The 23721-nt window shown below is 39.2% G+C and overlaps 1 protein-coding gene across 1 annotated transcript in view; it reads right to left on the bottom strand.

Annotated features, from left to right (window-relative positions):
• KCNMB4 (potassium calcium-activated channel subfamily M regulatory beta subunit 4) overlaps positions 1-13346 on the bottom strand; it is a 65524-nt gene extending 52178 nt beyond the window's left edge. Inside the window, exon 1 of the mRNA XM_050746594.1 lies at positions 12448-13346. Within this exon, the coding sequence (XP_050602551.1) occupies positions 12448-12783 (336 nt within the window). The 5' untranslated portion in view covers positions 12784-13346. The remainder of the gene's footprint in view (positions 1-12447) is intronic.
• Positions 13347-23721: the final 10375 nt, after the last annotated feature.

Here is a 23721-nt window from a genome sequence, read left to right as displayed (position 1 = left end):
CAGAGCGAGACTCCATCTCAAAAAATAAATAAAATAAAAAATAAAAAATACACTTCATAAAGCTGTAGCTATACTAATTCCTCTGATGGATCTGGGGAAAGTAAAGGAAAAACTTTCTGGAAAGGATTCAACAATTTGATGCCATTATGAACATTAGTAAATCATGAAAGGAGGTTAAAATATCAACATTATAAGAGTTTGGAAGAAGTTGATTCCAACCCTCATGGATGACTTTTGGTGTTCAAGACATCAATGGAGAAAGTAACTACAGATGTGGTAGAAAGAGGAAAGAACTAGAATTAGAAGTAGAGCTTGAAGGCTGGGCACGATGGCTCATGCTTGTAAACCTAGCACTTTGGGAGGCCAAAGCGGGCAGATCATTTGAGGTCAGGAGTTTGAGACCAGCCTGACCAACATGATGAAACCCCGTCTCTACTAACAATACCAAAAAAAAAAAAAAAAAAATTAGCTGGGTGTGGCGGCGCGCCTGTAATCTCAGCTACTTGGGAGGCTGACACAGGAGAATCACTTGAACTCGGGAGGTGGAGGCTGCAGTGAGCCGAGATTACACCACTGCACTCCAGTCTGGGCAACAGGGTGAGACTCCATCTCAAAATAATAATAATAATAATAATAATAATAATAATAGGTAGAGCTTGAAGAGATTCTACTAGAATTAGAAGTATAGCTTGAATTGCTGCAATCTCATGATAAAATCTGAACAGGTGAGGATTTGCAAATTCTCATTTGGATGAGCAAAGAAAGTGGTTTCTTGAGACGGACTCCACTTCTGGTGAAGATGCTGTGAACATTGTTGAAATGACAAATGACAACAACTAACCCAGGTATTACCTAAACTGAGTTGATAAAGCAGTGGAGATTTGAGAGGACTGACTCCAATTTTGAAACGAGTTCTACTTTAGGTAAAATGCTATTAAATAGCATCACATGCAACAGAGAAACATTTTGTGGAACAGTCAATTGATGCAGGAAACTTCATTGTCTTAATTTAAGTAATTTCCACAGCCACCTCAACCTTCAGCAACCACCACCCTGATTAGTCAGCAGTCGTCAACATCAAGGCATGACCCTCCACCAGCAAAATGATTATGACTTTCTAGAGGCTCAGATCATCATTAGCATTTTTCAGTAAAGTATTTTTAATTTAAGGTATGTACATTTTTTAAGACATAATGGTACTGTACATTACTAAAATATACATGTAATTTTTTTTTTGAGATGGAGTCTCGCTCTGTCGCCCAGGCTGGAGTGCAGTGGCACAATCTCAGCTCATTCCAAGCTCCGCCTTCTGGGTTCTCACCACTCTCCTGCCTCAGCCTCCCGAGTAGCTGGGACTACAGGCGCCCACCACCATGCCCGGCTAATTTTTTGTATTTTGAGTAGAGACGGGGTTTCACCGTGTTAGCCAGGATGGTCTTGATCTCCTGACCTCCTGATCCTCCTGCCTCGGCCTCCCAAAGTGCTGGGATTACGGGCATGAGCCACCACGCCCAGCCTATAAATGTAATTTTTATATGTACTGGGAAACGAAAAAATTGGTGTGACTCTTTTATTGTAATATTGGCTTTGTTGAAATGGTACCAAATCTAAAATATCTCCAGTGTATCTCAGGAAATATGAATCTTTCTATTTTGTTCTTTTTTTCAAGATGTTTTTGTTTATTATGGTTCTCTTGCATTTCCATGTGAATTTTAGAATCAGCTTGTCAATTCATGCCAAAAGAAAAAAGAACCCATCCAGCTGGGGTTTTGCTAGAGACTGTAATGAATCTGTAGGTCAACCTGAGGAATACTGCCATCTTAACAATATTAGGTCTTCCTATCCATGAACAAAGGATGTCTTTCCATTTATCTAACTCTTCTGCAATTTCTCTCAGTAGTGCTTTGTAGTCTTCAGGTTATAAGTCTTGTACTTTTGTTAAATTTATAAAATTTATTCCAAGGCATTTTATTTTTATGTTGTTATAAATGGAATTATATTCTTTTTTTTTCTTTTCTTTTTTTTTGAGATAAGGTCTCACTCTGTTGCCCAGGCTGGAGTGCAGTGGCATGATCACAACTCACTGCAGCCTTAATCTCCCAGGATCAAGTGATCCTCCAACTTCAACCTCCCAAGTTGCTGGGACTACATGCACGAGCCATGACTTCTGGCTATTTTTTTTTTTTTTTGTAAAGGTGGGGTTTCGCCATGTTGCCTAGGTTGGTCTTGAACTCCTGGGCTAAGCGGTCCTCCTGCTTTGGCCTCCCAAGTGCTGGGATTACAGGTGTGAGTCATCATGCCTAGCCAGAATTGTGTTCTTAATTTCATTTTTGGATTGTTCATACCTAGTGTATAAAAATATAATTATTTTTTGTATATTGATACTGTATCCTGCAACTTTGCTGAATTCATTTATTAGCTCTAATAAATTTTAGGGGAGGTTCTTTAGGAGTTACTATATATAAGATCATGTGATTTCTGAAAATAATTTTATATTTTCCTTTTCAATCTGGTTGCCTTTTATTTCTTTTTCTTGCTTAACTGCCCCTGGCTAGAACTGCCACTACAATGTTGAACAAGAGTGGTAAGTGTGGACATCCTTGTCGTCTTCTTGATCTTAGGGGTAAAGCTTTCAATATTTTATCATTAAGTATATTAGTTGTGGGTTTTTCATAGGTGTCCTTTTTCAGGTTGACGAAGTTTCCTTCTATTCCTAATTTTTTTATCATGAAAGGATTGTTGAATTTTGTCAATGTTTTTTTCTCTGTATACTGAGATAATTATGCTTTTCTTGTCCTTATGCTAGTAATCTATTACATTGATTGGTTTTAGCAGTTGAACCAAACTTGCATTCCTGGAATAAATCCCACTTGATCATGGTGTATAATCACAAACTCTTCCAACAAAACAGAAGGGGAACAATTCCCAACTCATTCTATTACTATGATACCAAAATCAGATAGACATCACAAGAAAAGGACGGACAAATATCCTGTATAAATATAAATGCAAAACTCCTCAATAAAATATTAGCAAACAAAATCCAGGAATCTATAAAAAGAATTACACACCATGACCAAGTTGGAGGAATAAGGAGTGAGAGCTAATATGTAAAGGACCCCTGTACATTGTTGAACCCCAACACAGAACTACTAAATCTGAAACTCAGGTGGAGCTTTTGATTCATTGGGTTGAGGATGGGACCTGAGAATGTGCATTTCCTTTCTTTTTAGAGATGGGGGTCTTGCTCTGTTCCCCAGGCTGGATTACAGTGGTATGATCATAACTTACTGCAGCCTTGACCTCCTGGGCTCAAGCAAGGAGCCTTAGCCTCCTGAGTAGCTAGGACTACAGGTGTGTGTCATCATGTCTGGCTAATTTAAAAAAAAAAAATTTTTGTAGAGATGTGGTCTTGGCTATGTTGCCCAGGCTGGTCTTGAACTCCTGGCCTCAAGCAATCCTCCTGCCTCAGCCTCCCAGAGTACTGGTATTACAGGTGTGAGCCACCGAGCTCAGCCAGAACGTGCATCTCTAACAAGTTCACATATAATTCTGATGCTGCCAGTCCACTGACCACATTTTGAAAACTACTGGTTTGGAGGAAGAAATAGACTAGCCATAAACTCAATGAACAGATATGGTAATCAAAGCAAAGGATAGCATTGAACAAGACAATGGTAGTGAAATTTATAAAAAATATTAATACAAGAGAATGATGATACAATTAACAGAAACAAAAAACTCCAGAATAGAAGTGGGTTTGGGAGAAATAGTGATGAATTTTGTTGCCATTTTTATCCTTGAAACAGAGAAAACAAAAGGTAATTAAAATAAGAATTACAAATTCAGCACTCCTTAAAGAGCATTATTGTCTGGTTTTCCCTTCTTTAGGTCTACTTTATTTTTCTTTTTTCTTTTCTTTTTTTTTTTTTGAGACGGAGTCTCGCTCTGTCGCCCAGGCTGGAGTGCAGTGGCCGGATCTCAGCTCGCTGCAAGCTCCGCCTCCGGGGTTTACAACATTCTCCTGCCTCAGCCTCCCGAGTAGCTGGGACTACAGGCACCCGCCACCTCGCCCAGCTAGTTTTTTGTATTTTTTAGTAGAGACGGGGTTTCACCGTGTTAGCAAGGATGGTCTCGATCTCCTGACCTTGTGATCCGCCCGTCTCGGCCTCCCAAAGTGCTGGGATTACAGGCTTGAGCCACCGCGCCCAGCCTAGGTCTACTTTAAAATAAAACTGTTTGGATAAAGACAATCACAAATATATTTATTAAAAAGAACAAGATGGATTAAATTTCTACTTTCTAGGATTTAGTTTTCTCCAGTGAAATATAATATCAATATATGCTACTGCAATACAGTTAGATTAAAACTAGTAAACCGGACATTAGATGAGGTTTCAAAGTCCATTTGATCAACTACATCAATTACATGAAGATGAAGCAAGTCTAGATATTTTTTCACATGTGCTTCAGTATAAAGAGACCATCTAGTATCCTAATCTGTTGGATCACACTACTCAAGAAAGCATATACTTAAAATAAATGTATCTTAGTTTATTTACAAAAATGGCCACAGAATAACTTAATAAACACAATGATTTGCAATTATTATATTGGTTATTTTAAAAGAATAGAAGAGGATATTACAACTCGTAAGTACAAATTTTCACACATTAATTATGTGTTGTAGAGAATACCTAATGCACAGCATGAAGAATGGTTGGAAACATATGCAATGTTAAAAACTATTCTGTTCAATATTTTACTGTGAGTAATTATGGTAATTGTAATATAAATGTACTGCTGATCTAGGAACTAAACTGAATATGAAATTCTGCTAAGGACTGAAAAAAAATTTAAACCCAAAGGAAATAAAACTTGACATCTTCATTCATAAATAAGTGCCCAAAACATTTTAAATAAACAAAATATGTCACCTCACAAAAAGCTATATAATCAGGCAAGTTTGTGATCAAATAAACGTATTTTGTAAGCAAATTATAGCTAATACGTATTGTAATGTCACAAATCTCTTTTGATTTAAAGTCTCTGATTCTTTTTTATGCATAAGTTTTGGGCACCTTGCAAATATAACTGAGATCTTCATAAATGACATCCACAAATGGGGGTTATAGATAGATTATGATAAGTAATCTCAGACAGATAGATCCTAGCATCCTGCAGATTACAGTGCTTTTGTTTTAGAAATGGAGTCTTGCTCTGTCACCCAAGCTAAAGTGCTAAAGCACATACCTAAAATAAATTTAGCTTACTGCAGTCTTGTACTCCTAGGCTCAAGCAATCCTCCCTCTTCAGCCTCCAGAGTAGCTGGGACTACAGGTGTGTACCACAACGACCAGTCAATTTCCTTTACATTTTTTTAAGAGATGGGATCTTACTATGTGGTACAGGCCTCAGCCTCCCAAGTAGCTGGGATTATAGGTAAGAGCCACTACACGAAGCCCAAATTAGATTGTTTCTAAAGAGAGATTCTGACCATGCCTTTAAATATCTCATCATAATAGTCACCTACTCAAAAACCGTCCTTGACTTCTGTATTAGTTTCCTATTGCTGCTGTAACACAGACTTAGTGGCTTAAAATGGCACAAAGTTATTACCTTACAATTCTGGAGGTCAGAGTCTAGAATGTGTCTCACTGGGCTAAAACCAAGATGCCAGGCTACGTTCCCTTCTGAATGCTTAGCGGAAAATTCATTTTCTTGCTTTTTACCACTTGCGTGGAGAAGGGGTCTACCTGCTTTTTTTGGCGCATGGCCCTCGTCTGTATTCAAAGCTAGCAATGGCTGATTGGGTCTTTCTCAAATTCTATCACTCTGACCTTCTGCCTCTGTCTTCTACTTTTAAGTACCTTGTGATTCCATTGGGATTTTCTGGATAACTCAGGAAAATCTACCTATTTTAACATCAACTGATTAACAACCTTAACTCCCTCTTTAACTTTAATTTCTCTTTGCTATGTGACATAAGACACTTACAGTTTTTGAGGGTTAGGATGTTATTGATGTCGCTGAAGGGAGACATTATTCTTCCTACCATGGCTTCCCAGTATCTAGCAAACCCATCCTGGCTGTCTGGGTCTTCTACACTGTGGGCTCCAATTTACTCTCCCGCCTTACCCCCAAGACCTCACTCTATGTGCCCTGTGTTCCAGGCACAGCAGCCCATCTGCAGATCCCCCAGCACACCCCACACTCACTCACACAGCTCATAGCTTTGTTTCTTGCACTTTATCTTCTTTGATGTTCTGTTCATTCTGCCCCCCCTTTCCTCACCACCAAGATGAAACTCTGTTCATCCTCCGACTCATAGCAAATGCTTCTTTCTCCATGAAGCTTTTCCCCTAACTTTTTCCCTCTGGATGTTCATATCATAACATTTGTACCTCTCTGTAGAACTTGACATTCTGCCTTCTTTGACAGTTATTTGTGTTCTTATCTTCTCTGCTAGGTAATAATTTCCTTGAGGACAGAGACTCATGGATTCATCCTCATTTTTAATGTCTGTTAGGCATTTGCAAAACTGAACCCTTGATTCTCATCCACACTCCTCCAAATCTACTATTTCTTTAGTCTTCCCCATTACTAAAAGCGCCTCCATTCACCCAGGAGATCTTTTTTTTTTTTTTTTTTTTTTTTTTTTTTGAGACGGAGTCTCGCTCTGCCGCCCAGGCTGGAGTGCAGTGGCCGGATCTCAGCTCACTGCAAGCTCCGCCTCCCGGGTTTACGCCATTCTCCTGCCTCAGCCTCCCGAGTAGCTGGGACTACAGGCGCCCGCCACCTCGCCCGGCTAGTTTTTTGTATTTTTTAGTAGAGACGGGGTTTCACCCTGTTAGCCAGGATGGTCTCGATCTCCCGACCTCGTGATCCGCCCGTCTCGGCCTCCCAAAGTGCTGGGATTACAGGCTTGAGCCACCGCGCCCGGCCGCACCCAGGAGATCTTGACACAAACTTTAGAGCCATCCTCAACTCCTCTTTCCCTCATTCCATTTCATTAGTAAATTTTACCAGTGCTACCCACTGATCTAAGCCACCACTATCTTTTGCCTGTCCTACAGGACTTCCTGTTTCCAGTCTTGCCTCTGCACCTCTCACTGCACAAGTCAGGATGTGTGCATGTGCATGTAAGCATACATATAAGTTCTAGTTTCAACTCAGCAGCGAGAGGGATCATTTGCATTTTTTAAAAATCTAAGTCTGATGATATTTCAGCCCTGCTCAATGTCACACAGCTTCCCATCATGCTTGGAATAAAATCCAAAGTCCCTATCATGTTCTTTAGGACCCTAACCTCATTTCCCACTGTCCACCTTGCTCACTGTGGTCCAACCTCACTTTCGCCCTCACAGTTCCTCACACAGACACTTGTCACAGGGCCTCTGCATTTACTGTTTCCTCAGCTGGTGGACGGACACTCTTGTCTTCAGATAGCCACATGATTCATTACTTACGTCCCTTCCGTCTCTGCTCATCCCCTCATGTTCTTTGGGTCACTTCATCAGAGTGGCCTTCCCTGACCACCCTGTCCAAAAGAAGAGCCCTTCACTTTTGTCACTGTCTATACTCTTATCCTGCCCAAATTTTCTTTATCTACCTATCATTACATGACATGGCATTATACATTTATTTCTCATCTGTTACTTCCCAGCAGAATTTAAGTTCCATGAGTGCAGGAACTTTGTTTTCATCTATATTCCAGTCTCAGCACCTGGATGCACACACAGCACAGGATAGGCGCTTAATGAATATTTGTTAAATGAACAAATTCATCTTTGTATGCCCTCTTGTTTCTTGCCCGGTTCTTTGATCATTATAATAGATGCTGAAAAAGGATTTCCTGATTGAATTTTATGTATATACCAAATATTATATAAGATAATCTCCAAAGGAAAAACAACCAAGAAAAGCCACTTTTTCAAGATAAATAAAGGTTACAAAGAAGTCATCACAATTCTGCTTAGTCTTTTATCATGCAGTTCTTATATGATGGACGTCTCTAGAGTGCAAAATGTATCAAACTGAATGTTCCAGGAAGGAGTTCAGAAACAACTCCAGGCAGGCCACACTGCCTACCTACAGTGCATTGAGACAGGGTACATGAGTGGATGTGGAGAGGGCCTAAGTGACTGCGAGCCACGATGCCCTGTAGTTAGGTACATCCAGCTTCAGCAGACATAAAGCCTGAAGCCTTGTTCAGTCCCACTTAAGTTTTTCTTCTCCTTAATGCATTTCTCTCACTTTTAGAGCACTGGTTTCTTAGAAGGAGCCTTTTATCCTTTGTTTCTAGGTTTTTACTACTAGAGGAAGGGGAAAAAAAACCTCAAAATAAAAATAAACATATAGACTGGGCGCGGTGGCTCACGCCTGTAATCCCAGCACTCTGGGAGGCAGAGGCAGGGGGATCACTTGAGGCCAGGAGTTGGAGACCCGCCTGGCCAACATGGTGAAACCCTGTCTCTACCAAACATACAAAAATTAGCTGGGCATGGTAGCACATGCCCATAATCACAGCTACTCGGGTGGCTGACGCAGGGGAATCGCTTGAACCCAGGAGGCGGAAGTTGCAGTGAGCTGAGAGCGTGCCACTGCACTCCAGCCTGGACAACAGAGTGAGACTCAAAAATAAATAAATAAATGAAATAACCATATTATCTCTAATCACCCACTCTCTCTCGTCTCACATACAAGAGTGCAGTTTTAAAAATTCATCTTTTTTTTTTTTTTTTGCCATCCAATGTATATAATTACGCAAATGCAAGTGTCTGGAATCAAGTTCATTTCATTTAAACAAATTGGTTTTAAACTATTATTTACATAATAATTTTAAATAATACTCTTCCTATCCTTCAGAATTTCCTGGAGTCCCTCTTTTTATACCAACTCCCTAAATTCAGGAGCACTGGCCAGGCATGGTGGCTCAAGCCTGTAATCCCAGTACTTTGGGAGGCCGAGGCGGGTGGATCACGAGGTCAGGAGATCAAGACCATACTGGCTAACGTGGTGAAAACTCATTTCACTAAAAATAGAAAAAATTAGCCAGGCGTGGTGGCAGGCGCCTGTAGTCCCAACTACTCGGGAGGTTGAGGCAGGAGAATGGTGTGAATCCAGGAGGCAGAGCTTGCGGTGAGCTGAGATCGCGCCACTGCACTCCAGCCTGGGTGACAGAGAGTGAGACTCCATCTCAAAAAAAAAAAAAAAAAAAAAATTCAGTAGCACCCACAGTACCTTTTAACCTGAAAACACAAATATTCATCACAATGACTCCTTTTAGGTTCTCAGGTTGTTTTTCTTGCACAGCAGATGAAAACATTTTCTAAGACAGTGGTTTTTGAATTTTGTCTTCACATTAGAATCATCGCAAAACTTTTAAAAAACATCAATGCCCAGGTCCCCCCCAAGACCAAATCAGAATCTTGGAGGGTTGGACCCAGGCATAAGAACTTCTTTTTAAAGTTCCCCTGGTGATTCTAATGTACAGCCATAGGTGGGGACCAAAGCTCCAAGCATATACAATTGTGAGTCACAAAGAGATAGTTACTGGAATAGTAACAAGAGGAAGCTGACCCCAAATTTAGATTTTGCTATGGTTAATCCATAGAGATAATCTCCGTGTGGACAACTTGTTGCCTTGAATACTCTATGACAAGACTGGATATAGTGACTGCTTTAGACAATAAGGATATGATTCAAAATATAAATACATTCAGTAGGAACTCAAGGTATTTTAAAGAAATTGTTAGTCAAAGATCAAATTTACTCACAGTATCTTCTTTAGCAGTTCATGGCTTAAGAAATTCTGTATTTGCAATGTATTCTTTCCCTCTCCTGCCTCTTACTGTAATTAATGCAGGAAACTCAAGGGAGAGGAAAAAAGTCCTTATTCTATTTTTCTAAGAAGTGATTTCCTAAGTGGTTTCTTGTGTTGTGGGTCATGAAGAAAAGCTTGGAGGTGGTTGGGATTCAAGACACTGTTGGGAATCTAGACATTCTACAAAGAAACAGAGGGGAAACGTAGGCCTTCAATAAAGAGGTAAAGTAAGGCAAAGAAAAGATATAGGCAGCCAAGATCCAACAGGAATGGACAATGGGTATTGTCTAATTGCAGGAACACTGTGCAAACACTCTGCTTATGCATGTGACTCTGGCATAATATTTTCACTACACTGAATTTTTCCATCACACTGCTTACAAGAATTTCCACATTGAGCATTTATTGGTAAAAATAGAAAGGTGATGCTAAAGAACAAACTTACAGTCTATAAATGCTACAACATATTTATAATCTGGATGAAGAGATATCAATTGGTTTGGCTGAGAAAACCTTGACTAAAATGAACAGGATGTTGTCCCTGACTTCTGTAACATAAATATATCCTTCTCCAGTTCTGTCAGTTCCTGAATACTTTATAAAATGTATTTTGTTCAGGTAATTTTTCAAAACAACTGTTGCCAAGATCTGAACTGGCACTGGAAAAAAAAAATGATTATTTTCAGGGGAGAGAGAGAGAGAAAGGAAAGACAGGAGAAATCTTAGTATTACATAAAGCATTGTGATTGCTTCTAGGTAATTTAAAAATCAATGTTCCAATGATTTCATTTTACTTTTTCTGCCAGATCTTCAAACTGCCTGAAATTGTGAAGCAGTCTTTTTGTAATAAATTATAATGTGTCCATGTCTTGATTAGATATTAGCCATTTATTAATGTGTGCGCATATATATGTATATACAGATATGAAATTTATTAGTGCTTGAACCACTATCTTAAAATAATTAGCAGTGTTTCACCAACTATAACAACTTCTAAATGATGAACTGCCATAAAATTTCTAAATCATTACTACTGGTTGGCACTTACCTTTGACATTATTGATTTAATTCCAAAAAAAAAAATGATGTTTCTAAAACCCTGAGATTTCTTTTTAAATTCCTGAGCATTAAGAGGATCAAGTTACAACATTTGTCTTTGAGACGTTATCACTTCTTCAAGATCTTCAACAATATACTCCAAATTCTATATTCTTAGTCCTATATTTACTGCTTATATTATTGATACTTTTAAAGATAAATCAATATCCATCTGTCGACAGGAGCTTTTTTGGGAGGAGGGAGAAGTCATTCATATTTTTAAAAAGAAATTTTTTAAAAATAATTTGAGAAAATTTAAAAAATGTCTCAAATTCAAGAATTTACTGTTCAGGAGGTAAGACCACAAGTTTTATTGCAGAGTGATGGTAAGCTTGTTTTAAATACTACTACAATATTAATGTAGAATTTTTTTCTTTTGGATTAATACAAATATATCTTGTTACAGTTAATAAAGTGTTCCTGTGAACACAAGATTCATTCCCTTTTGGACTGTTTTTCTGCTTGATCCCTCAAAAAAAGGAAAAATGTCAGTAACTTTTAAAAAGATACATACCTTTACTTTGATAGTTAAGCAACAAGGAGAGTAGAAAAGATCAAGGGAAGTAAAAAAGGAACCAGAACCAGGTACACTACAAAGCTCAATTAGTTCACAGGCTAAGGACACTGCTTTTTATAAGTTATTTTTCTCCATTGGGAACAGTTTTCTGAGACTTCCTCTCTCTGCTCTCCATCCCGGGAGTCCTAACCAGGTTTTATCTTTTTTTTTTTCTTCTGCTTTTTCTTCTTGTTTGCTTTCGAGACCAAAAGAAGTTGTCAGAGAAGTCATGTTAGGTACATTTCACTGAAGGTTTTCTATTTTCAGCAAGTTTTACTGTTCTCCAGACGGCTCCTGACTGTCCCTAAACACAAAGGGTAACTAGGCTCCCTGTAGACTCTTTTGAGAATCTATCTCATGAAAACTAGGAGCCCTCTGTACTTCCCAAAATGGACCCGCAATATTCCACATTTGATTCCAGGTCGTTTTGTCAAGCCACAAAAGCTTATCTTTGAACCCCAAGTTGAAAATGTCTGTGTAGAGCGAAAAGGTAAGGAACTCTCTCACAACTTTCGAGGGTCCCCTCAACCTTTCAAGGAAGGTCATTCCATCTGAGTTCTAGATGAGACCAACTGAAGCTCGAACCTTGACCGTGAGCTGGAGTAGGTGGATCCCCGCTAACCACTGGCTTTAAATGGAGGAAAAGTTAACTTTCTTGGCTCCTTGCACTTCTTCAAACCCAGTCCGGTAGGCGCAGGACCCGAAGGCCTCAAAATCTGAGACCAGGCAAGACAGGTTTTAAAGTAAGCCTCTGGGCACCACTGTTCGCGGCGCGTAAGCCCACCTGAAAGACCGGTGCCCTCGGGCTCCCTGATGTACTCATTCCTGGTTTGAGTACAGCCTGCGCCACCTGGTCTCCTCCCAGCAATGCGAGCACTCGCCGAACCCTCCCCGCGCGGAGTCTAACACCGACGCTGCCTCCAAACCTCCCTCGCGGGAAGCCCCTGGATGCACGGGGCGTTCTTACCTTGGGGTTGGTCAGGAGCTGGTGCTCGTCGCTGTGCAGCAGCGCCCTAGAGTTGGACTCAGAGTTGTTCACGTAGACCTGGACGCAGGGGTACTGTGAGGTGCCCCTGCAGTCGGCGCCACAGGTGAAGGTGCACTCGAACACCTCGCCGATCTGCTGCACCGACAGCACCGTGCAATTGGCCTCCGTGGCTTGCAGATCCTGCAGCGCGGGACTCAGCCAGCAGAAGCCGAAGATGAACAGCGACACGACGCCGGAGATGATGAGAAACAAGCCGAGCCGGATGCTCTTGTCCTCGGCTTCCGTGTACTCGTAAGCCACCCGGAGCTTCGCCATCGCCCCCCACTCTCGGCGGCTGGCGCGCTCCCCCCGCCCCCTCCCGCCCCCGGCGCCAAGCCCGACTGCCTCGGGCGGGAGGAGCCGCCGCCGCCACCGCCGCCGCCGCGCGACAGCAGGGGAGTGGGCGGCGAGGGGGAGCGCGCGAGAACAAAGGGGCCGAGGCCAGCGACGCCCCCGGCGGCGGCAGCGCCCCCCAGCCCCCCAGCCGCCGCCTGGGGCCCGCGGTGCAGCCGCCGCTTCAGAGCCTCCTGCACCCTCGGGCGCGGGGAGCGCACGGTCCGCTCCAGCTTCCAGCGCCCCCTGCCAGCCTCCGCCCCCGCACTCTCCCCGCCTCCCCCACCCCGCCTCCTCTCGTCGGGTGTCTCTCTGTCTCCATCGCCCGCTGGCAGCTTCTCCGCGGACTCGTCCGGCAGCTGCCCCAAGGCTAGGAGTGCCTAAGCTGGGGCGAGCCCGGGGGCTCCCCCGTGCAGGAGGAGGCTCCGCCCCGCCCCGTCCGCCGCCGACCCTGGCCCTTCCGCCCCGCCCCGCTTCGCCCCGCCCTGCCCGGGGGCGTCTCCTTTGGGCGAGGGGTTGACGGGCACAAGCGACAGCGGCGACTTGCAATCGGAATCTTCCCTGAGTCCCCTTAGAGGGACGTCCGACATGAAAGATTAAGATCGATTTAGCTTAACCGGAGGGAAAGTTAAAAAATAATAATCAGAGGGGAGGGTGGAGTTCAAGTGGAGCGGCGGGAATCTTGAACTCTAAACGGGGACTGGTCACCTGCGGGCAGAGCGGCCAGGCTCCGGGCGCACCCCGGGAAGCGGGCACGCGTGGCGGTGTGGGAGGACACGGGCCGCCCGGGCCGGGCGGATCGAGGTGAAAGCCCCAGGCTAGCGGTGTGCGCTGGGAGGTCCCCGGGGACTACTCAACCGCAGGTTCCCATGCCACGGGCGGGCTGGCGCGCGGCGGTGCCAGAGGCGTGACCCAGCCGTGCCCACGCCGCCAGCGCCGCCGCCCCAGGGAGCGCGGTAACCGTCCAGTCCCAGGACCTGGGCCTCCTAACCGTCTTGGTGCAGACTCGCGCCCCCTGACCCTGCTGCGGCCGGGAGGGCTGCAGGATTGAACAGGCTGAGTCAGGTGGAGTTTGCTGTGGAGGCAACGTGCGTGGGGGCAGGAGGCTGGACGAAAGAAACTTGCTGCTCAGGTCCTCAGTGACCCTTGTGGCAACTTACGTCTCTGGCAGCCGGGTCGACCCCAACTTGATTTGCCCCCATGGCTGGGGCTGACTGAGACTAAAGGAAACAGGTGGAGAGCTTTGCAGCCTGGAAAGAAATACCACTTTTCCCATCAGAACTTGCTTCGGAGCTCCCAAGAACAGAATCGTTTATGTGGTTTCCCTCCTTAGGAGTCTTGCCACCCCTGACCCGCCCCAGGATTTGTAGATAAGCTTTCCAGGAGCGCTGTTTAAAGCGACAGCAGCAGGCAGGCCCACTCTGTGACAGGTACTGTTTCTAGACCTGTGTTCTGCTCTTAATACTTGCCGTTGCTCCCTCCAACCCCAATTACCTCTACCCCCAATTACCTCCACCCCAACTATGCTTCAGCCTCTATTCTTTTCGCGACCTTTTAAAAGTTGGAATTACCTTTTCCCAAACCACACTTTTATCATAAAATCAAACTTGAGACCTATTTATATCTACATTTCGAAGAATAAAATCAGAATATTGACTTCCTTGCAAACGACATAAACTTTTTGTGTTTGTAAGTCGCAAATGAATAAACTCTTAATTATGTTCCTGATGAATACGGAAACATGGAATCATGGAATTCTTGATTTCTCTTTCCTGGACTTCAAATGTTACTTAACTGGTATTGAGTACCTTTCGACTGCAGTTCTGATACGTTATTTGGAAACACTACATTATGATAGGTAACAAGTATTTCCCAGCAATGGGCAAATTAGTTACAGGAAGATCCTAAGTGTCTTTTTCTCAATAAATTAAGAAGATGTAGGGTTTGAAAAACTTCCAAATTAGGAAGATGCTTTGTTCTCTAATACCTTTTAGGTTTTGAGAGATATTTTCTTTTTTTAATTTAAATGTAAGAATTGTACTCTTTTTCTGTTAGCATAAAGACAATTGTGATTACATTACTTAAAAGCGAGTTTAATAGTTGAAATAGCATAACCCAAAATCACAAATCTTCAATCTGAATATTTTTCCTATTGCAGGAAAAATTAAAAAAATAGGAAATTTTTTTTCTATTGTTATAATCTTCTTTTCCAATAAAGCAAAAGCCATGTCTAAGATCTGAAACAATGATGAACAAACAAGATCCAATTATTCTAGCTCAGTATGATGAGGAACTGAAACTTGAGGCAGAATTAATTCCTATTAATGCATAGCAGTTGGGGGACTACCAATAATTAAATGAATATGATTCATTTTTCAATGATTCCAGAGCTCAAAGTCTTCTGTGAATGAAACCTCTGCCTCAAAACTGAAGTACGGTGGTCTAAGTCTAGGGAACAAAATCAGAAAATTCTATCTTACTTTAACCGAAATTCTTGAAATTTTAAAATCCATTTTCTTTTAGTTCTGCATTTAGTCAATTTCTTTCCTGGCAATTATTCGTAAAGTATTTGAAGAAACTTGTGTCTTCTGTTTTTTAGACATTTTTCTCCTGTTTCCTGTTTTTAATTTAGCTTGTTTTCTCTGAACACATTATCTTCACATCTTTATTGAAAGTCAAACGTATTAAGACTTCACAAATTAAATCAATTTCTATTTTATTCTTAATGAAACACTGGAAATGTTTATTAGTTTTACTTACTTGAAGCGGAGCTGCTTTATCACATTCCCAAGGAAGATTGCATATGCCAGCCCCTCAGTTTCAGAATACAGGTCACCGCTTACTAAGTCAGAATGGTAGTAAAGAACTCCCCCAGGAAAGCTCAGAAATGCTAAGCTCTGAGGTCACTTAAAATCTCTGTTCCCTGTGGAAGGTGGAAGTAGCACAGAGAAAGCAGCTAGTCCTTTCTTTGAATAGTGTTCCACCAATTAAGATTAAAAATGTATTTTTTTTTTTTTTTTTTGAGACGGAGTCTCGCTCTGTCGCCCAGGCTGGAGTGCAGTGGCGCGATTTCGGCTCACTGCAAGCTCCGCCTCCCGGGTTCACGCCATTCTCCTGCCTCAGACTCCCGACTAGCTGGGACTACAGGCGCCGCCACCAAGCCGGGCTAGTTTTTTGTATTTTTTAGTAGAGACGGGGTTTCACCGTGTTAGCCAGGATGGTCTTGATCTCCTGACCTCGTGATCCGCCCGTCTCGGCCTCCCAAAGTGCTGGGATTACAGGGTTGAGCCACCGCGCCCGGCCTAAAAATGTATTATTAAGAACCAGATTGACTTATTTGATGTACATCATCTGCAGTAGTTTTTCCAGTACGATCATGGCCAGGTCTTGACAAAGTTCAATTTAAAAGAAAAAGCCTATCTAAACAAGGGCATTTAAAGCTATGTTATTTATAATTTGTTCTCATGATCAATATTCAAAAAGTCCTGTGGCTGATGCTAAAGTTGCAACGTATGATATCATATCATATATATTTTTATTAAAAGATTCTAAAAAGAATTATAAGGCAGGCTTTTGTATCCTAGGAATAGAAGAGAATTTAGAGCAGGTGGGAAATTTTTTTCAAAAATTGGCACATTATGAAGTTTTTTGATAGCTGCCACTAAACACTTGAAAAGCTAAAGTACATAGGAAAAATAATGTATAATCACTTTTTTCTATTAAAATTTACATTCTAGAGTTTAGACCTTTTTAACTCATTAGATATTAAACATGATGAAAGTATGAGTGATCCAACAAAGAAAACCATATAAAACAATTTTATATTTTCTTCTTGATTCAGCAGCTATAATTATAGATTTTGTTAATGTCATAGGAAATTGAGTTCCAGCTTGCCAATACCAAAAAATTAATTTTCTTGCCATGCTCCATTATGAGTGTTAAATATTTGTTATTAGCCTCAGAATTTTAAATTCAAAATACATTTCCTATGTGGTCACTATTTTTTCTGATTGTTTTTTTCCTGGCCATAAACTTCACCTATTAAAATAAGCATATAATTATTACTAAGAACACTACTTACATTTCTATTTCTAATCACAGTAAATTAGAACAGGAAGGGATTTTAACCATTGCCTAGTTCAACATTAATGAAGAAGCTCCCAGACTTTACATTTTGCTTGTAATAGTAATTATTTAAAATATTTTTTAAAAGCTCAAATTTATGTTTGTGTATAGCCTTTATGTTTGCAATTGAGGAAAGCAAAACACAGCTAATTCACATTTTTTCCCATTAAAATGTACATTCTGGATTAGCAAATTTTTCATACCATACTGGTAGTGGTCTAGAGTTCCTAAAATCTCACCAACTGTTGAGTCTTTCATGTTAACTGCAGTAAATCTCTATGGGAGAGATATACACAGGTATGTAATAAAAGGGAAATCAGCTTTGGAACTTGAAACATAGAGGCCAAGAGGTTTTTGTCCTAGCTTTAATAGTAAATAATTTGACATAAGGTAAATAATCCTCTTAGTCTATTTTCTGTTGCTATAACTGAATACCTGAGACTGGGTAATTTATAAAGAAACTTATTTCTTACAATTCTAGATGCTGGGAGGTCCAAGAGCATGACAGTAGCATCTCGTCAGGTTCTTGTGTGCCATAACATGGCAGAAAGCAGTTGCATAGCAAGAGAGCAAAAGTGCCTATTAACTCAGAACACCGTCCATATAACCCATCAGGCTCCACACCCTGATGACCTTATTTAATCCTAATTATCTCCCAAAGGCCCCATCACCAAATACCATCAAAAATATGAATTTGGGGAATACGTTCTAACACATTAAATTTGGGGGACACTTTTAAACCATAACAATAATTTAGTATTAGTTTCCTCCTTGTCATACAAAACGGTTGGTCTAGAAGACAGTTTTAGTATTCCAGTATCTAATTCCCCATTTTTGTTTTGCTATGCACTTTAGAAAATAGGGTATTGCTATATAACAGTATCTAGTGAAGTTAAAAGGTCTTTAACAGAATCCCAAAACATGGAGAGCATGTCCTAGCATGACGGCTAATAGGAAGAGTGTTTGTCTTTCAAGAAATGGACCTACGTCGATGTAACACCTAATATAAGCTAGGTTATTTACAAATGCCCTAATTTAACCCTCCCACGAGAAGAGGGAAAAACATTCAGAGATCAGGTAATTTTTGCAAGGCTGCACACATATTGTGACAGGGCCAGGGGATTTTATATTTGCATTTTATGTAGTATCTTATGTTTAAGAAATATTAACCAAAGATAATAAATTACTTAAAATAATTTTTCTACTATACTATGCCACTTTTGTTATTTAACAAAAATGAAGTGTAGATAATATAAAAGCATTTACAAATGGATTTAAAATGTGTTTCTATACTTACATTTAAGTAGCTAGGCTTAATCAAAATCTCTCCTGTGAAACCTGATTATGAAGGGGACAGTGAGTAGAGGCTGAAGGAATTAATAATTTAATCTGGTCCCCCTGCTTAATTTTACTCCGAATCACATTTGTGTTGAAAATAGCCTCTTCAGATCCGTAGCAAATAGTAGTAGTACTGTTTTATGTGGAACAGAGAGATTAAGTTAGGTTTCTAGTGGCTTGCTAAAAATTCAAGGTAAATTCAAGGTAGAAGTAAATACACGGAATAATTAGATGTGCAATAGTTATAAGGCAGATGGAAATCCTATCCTCTGCAGATTGAAAAGCATCGAATACTTCTAATAATAGCTTTTTTTTTTTTTTGCCTTTGCTTGGACACTTCCAGTGATGGAAAGATCATTCACTCCTAATGATTTCTGGAGCTTCTGAAAAATTATAAAGTGGTACTTTATTACTGTAGATGGAAATTTGCCTTGCCATAACAGCCATGCAATGGTCCTTATTCTGACCTCTGGCATTATGTAGGATAAACATATTTTTAAGAATAAAGCCTTACAAGAGGCAGGAGAATGGTGTGAACCCGGGAGGCAGAGCTTGCAGTGAGCCGAGATTGCGCCACTGCATTCCAGCCTGGGCAACACAGCGAGACTCCGTCTCAAAAAACGCAAAAAACAAACAAAAAGAATAAAGCCTTACAAATGACTCTACCTCAGATATGAGAACACAGCCATTTGTCCCTCCTAAGCCTTTTGTTATGCGCATCTTCCAGTTTCTTCAGATTCTCTTTGGATATGATTTAGGAAACTAAGGTTTTACCCTTAGTCCAAAATGCTAAGAATGGTAAGTCAAAGTTGGAAAGGATGCCCCACTTTAACATTTGAAAGTCTGAACTTTGCTTTTCCATGATATCCAATTTACAAACACTCCTAGGATAACGGATTTTGTTGTTCAATTACAGTGTCATTGCAAATGTAGAGAGAATTTAGATTCATAAGTGATATACAAGTCAACTAATATTCAAATTTTAGACCTATATTAAATCATTTAGATTGAACTGAAAAAAATTACACAAAACTTTAGATAAAAAAGGGAAATCTGGAAATAACTTTTTGAGCAGAGGAGTAACATGACTTGCATTTTTTAAAACTGAGATATAACTCATGCAATGGAGAGCATGTTATATTTGAAGAATATTAACCACTTGAAGACAATAAATTAAAACATTAAAAATAAACAAATATATCTTTCTCTTAAAAGGGGAAATATTTAACAACTCAAAGACAGCCCATTTTTCATGCACTGTTACATATGGTAATTAAAACTCCATCTTAAAATAAATGTTCAGTATGTAACAGATTTAAAGGTAGCTTTGAAACATTCTGGCTGCCCCAAATCTTTATTTTTATACATAAGAAGATGAAACTATTTATATCATTCCCTCATGTAATGTTTTCTCATTCAGATGTATAATTTTGAAGAATAAATGTTTAATTTAAAATAGTTTTCTCATTATAAATATCAAGAGACCTGATTCTAAAAAGAATCAAGCCGACTCAGCGATTTGTGGACATCATACCACCCTTGAAATTTGAAGCATTTCTTCCAAAATGTTTGAAGAACTCATGTATTATCATCAAAATTATCTTCATTATGCACTAGGAAATAGTTTGGTCTGGAAGAAAAAAGCATTTATTGTAAATTTTAAAAGTAAATTATGTGGTCAAAATGTCACTTAGGCCAAAAATAAATGCAAATCACAAAAACATTACATTTCAGGAAACACATACAAATTAGAGACCAGCTCGGATTGATAGTAAAGATTTGTTTTCCTCAGCTAATGCCCCCAATTATTGTCTAAAAGAACTAACACTTTTGGTATAAAGCCAGTTTTATTTCATCTTCTCTAAGAAAAATGTCAAAACATTTTTGTGGTATGGTATGGCTTTCAGGCCTAGAAATGAAAAGTAAGATAAATCTCAAAAAGAATGAAAAATTGGCTTTGCTATGTAGAAGATAATTTAACTGAAGTATTTTAGCCCATGTCAACTGGTTATCATATGCTATTTGACTATGCAATAATCTGGATTTTCAAGATAGGGAATTATGACAATTATGACCTTGTGAATTTTGACACTTTCAAGAAGTCATTTAAATAATTGAGGGAAAACTGTATAATAAACATGGAAATGACTAGCTTTTTAAAAAGCCTTAAAAATCTTGAGTTCTTATGATAAAGAGACATGTCACTAATATCTTGTCACAGTGTTTATACAACTGTTTAACTGTATTTAAAAAACCTTCAATTAATGCACATGTAACTGATAATGCATGTAATTCCCATTACCAGTTTTTATACATACAAACTGAAGAGGAAATCTTAAGATCAGCAGAAATATTCCCAGGAAATAACTGAGATAAAAGCACTTTTGCTGTTTTGTATTTATGTATGGATTCAACTTTCCTCTTGTTTTGCTAACAAATACTATTGTAGTAACATGGTTTCTGCCCTAGAACACTGGATGTTATAGGAAAAAGTAAATGAATGCCCCTGATACACAGGGATTACAAGATTTTGTGGGATTTCATCAGAAATTTAAGATTTTATTCTACTTAGTACTTGTACACAGGAGATTGCACACTAATGCAACGTACGTACAATTTCAGACTAAACATTTACGACAAAACTTAAAAACTGTTTTTCCTCTTTCAAATGTAGGACTAAAATATACACATAAATAAATCTGGTGAATACACACACATATATATGATTACTATTTGTTGTGCTTTTTTAATGTTTCACATTCCTATTCCTAACATCAAAAGAAAGCAACTCTACAGGTAAGTTCGATTAAAGTTGCCTTTTGTAATTTTTTTGATTTAAATTTCTTTCCAAAGATACAGCAGTGATTTTAAGTATACCTTATCCATGATTCACAGAACAGCATATTCTTATGTACTTAAAGGTCAATGCTTTAATTATATACCTTTTAGCCCTGATGACATCATAGTCTCCAACTTCAAATCAAGAAAAGGGTATCAGCCCCTTAAAGAGCTGAAGAGAGGCCTGCAAGTAATCACATTCGACTTTTTATTTAAAAAGGCAGTCCTGTCAATTGAGTCATTCAGTTTCTGTTTGCACATTGACTGAACCTTTACTTCATGAAGCAGCTAGTACTGTGTGGCACCTTAATATTGAAAAAGTCTGTTTCATTCAACTTCTCCCTATTGGTTTGAGACTTGCTGTGTTCCAGTTCTTCCTGTGTTCGATGACAACTGTCATGCCTCCCCTTTTTTTAGTTGTCTCTTCTCCAAGCCCTACATCTCACCAATTCTAAGGTGCATGTTCTTTCCTCACATAATAGAAACACTTTGTAATTGGTGGCTTGTCATAGTTGGAGCTTTTTTTTTCTTAGTGGTACATAAAATGGTGTACCTTACAATTGATGGCAATTAGATTTCTGAAATACAGTAATTATCTCACTTACTTTAACACTTTTTCCATGAGCCACCGGAACATTAAGACATTCAACTCCTTACCTTATGCACAGAACACTGTCCAGCTTGTCTCTCCTAGGTTATGTTCTATGAGGTTAAATTTAATGTTTTACAAAACAACTGATTTGAAAATCTTAATTAACTCAGTTATTTTTTAATATTGCACTGAAATCTATTATTTGTCCTTCTTCTCTTCCAGTCACAAGAATGAGCTTAACTGCCTTTCATTGACAGCTCTTGAATTTGATACCTGAAGACAAATATCATGTTTCCAAAATTTTATTCCTATTTGTTGTTTTGTGTACTTAAAATCTACTCTAAAATGGGAATACTAAATTTCACCTCTTGATGCTATTCTTCAAACAAGATACAACAATGTATATAAAAACACACAGCATTTGCTGGGCAGCCAGAAGGCATGCTACTTCTCCCTCCCCTTCTCCTTCCCCAGGCATGGTAGCTCTTATAATACGGCATTCAAACAGAACGTGACATTTCAGATGCGTGATTACTTCCGGTACAGTGGGCTTCCTATCTTTTCCTGAGTGCTATATTTTCCTTAATGTAGCTTAAGATTACATTAGTATTTTTGGCAACAGGATCACAGTTCTTATTGATCTATATATGAACCACTCAAATCATTATGATATATTCCACCATCCTTTATTAAGAACCAAAGTGCAAAACTAAGTAATTTTCTTGATTGAATGTATCTTGATTCAACTCTACACACCAAACTTCTGGGTTAGATTTAGGTCCCAATTTTAACCTTCAATGTGTTTATCTGCTTCATCTTCCACATCTGTCACGTATTCATGGTATAATCAAAGTCACTGGTAATGCCAGTGGCAAGGAGACAACCTTGTGACCTGCCATTAGGATCCAACTTTTAGAAAGTAAAGGCATCTCAATGTCTGGCTTAGTTCATTCTCCAGAGACTATCTTAATGGAACCTAGTAGATATTTCCAGATCTTATTAACTACATAGACAAACCATGGTTAACATATTATACAATCCTGTTTCCACACACACGTTTAGGTTTTCAGCAACTTTTTGCAAAATTGAGCTATTAAATCTAAGTTAAATGCCATGTATTTTATGAGCAATGGATGTACCAAAGTGGAAGATCTATGGCTTGTGAATAGAAAAGGATTTATCAACCAGAGAGGCTATAGACTGGAAAAATTTGAAAGATTTAAAAGTTATTGAAAATGCTTAAAAAGATTCTTGTGAAAATGAAATTATAGCAAATGATAATTGAGTAAACTATCTCAAAGCCCAATGCTTTAAATTATACACTTTATTTTCAAATTGAAATATCAACTTTTATCATTCGATCAACTATTTATCAAGCACCTGCTTTGTCCCAATTTCAGTGTCAAAAAGAAACAGACTAGTTAAGTGGCTGGCTTTATATATACTTTAAGAATTTAGATAAACTTTCAGTTCTTAATATGTATTATATCTAAGGAAAACTATTTGTGAAGTCTCTGAAAATAGAGCTTTAGCATATAAATTATAGTACCACTTAAAGAATTATATTTGAAACCAAATAAAGGATTTCCCTTTACAATTAAATACCTTTTATTCCCAGAAAGCCAATCATAGTTTAATCTAAAAAATTTATTTAACATAGTGTACACATCTATTTCACTAATTATATAGGGGGAAATTAACAGAATTAAAGCTTTGAAAGAAAATGTGAAATATAATTAGTTGGGGTCAGTACATGTATAACCACAAGTTATAAAATCAAGGAGTATTATAACTGTTATATTTAAAAAGTTTAAAGTAGTATTTTAAATATTTCAAATAGAGTAATTTGTATTTTGAAGTCCATAGCATGGTAATTTCTGATATTAACAAGTTAAAAAAAGTTGGCTAACATGCAAGAGTTTCTTCATTTTGGTAATTCAGGATAAAAATAACTCAGAAAAATGGAAAAGTGTGCATTTAAAACTCTG

The sequence above is a fragment of the Macaca thibetana genome, chromosome 11 (genome assembly GCF_024542745.1).
Source record: "Macaca thibetana thibetana isolate TM-01 chromosome 11, ASM2454274v1, whole genome shotgun sequence".
Classification (NCBI taxonomy): Eukaryota; Metazoa; Chordata; class Mammalia; order Primates; family Cercopithecidae; genus Macaca; species Macaca thibetana.
Note: the sequence above shows the minus strand (reverse complement) of the source record. Positions and strands in the feature narration are given on the sequence as shown.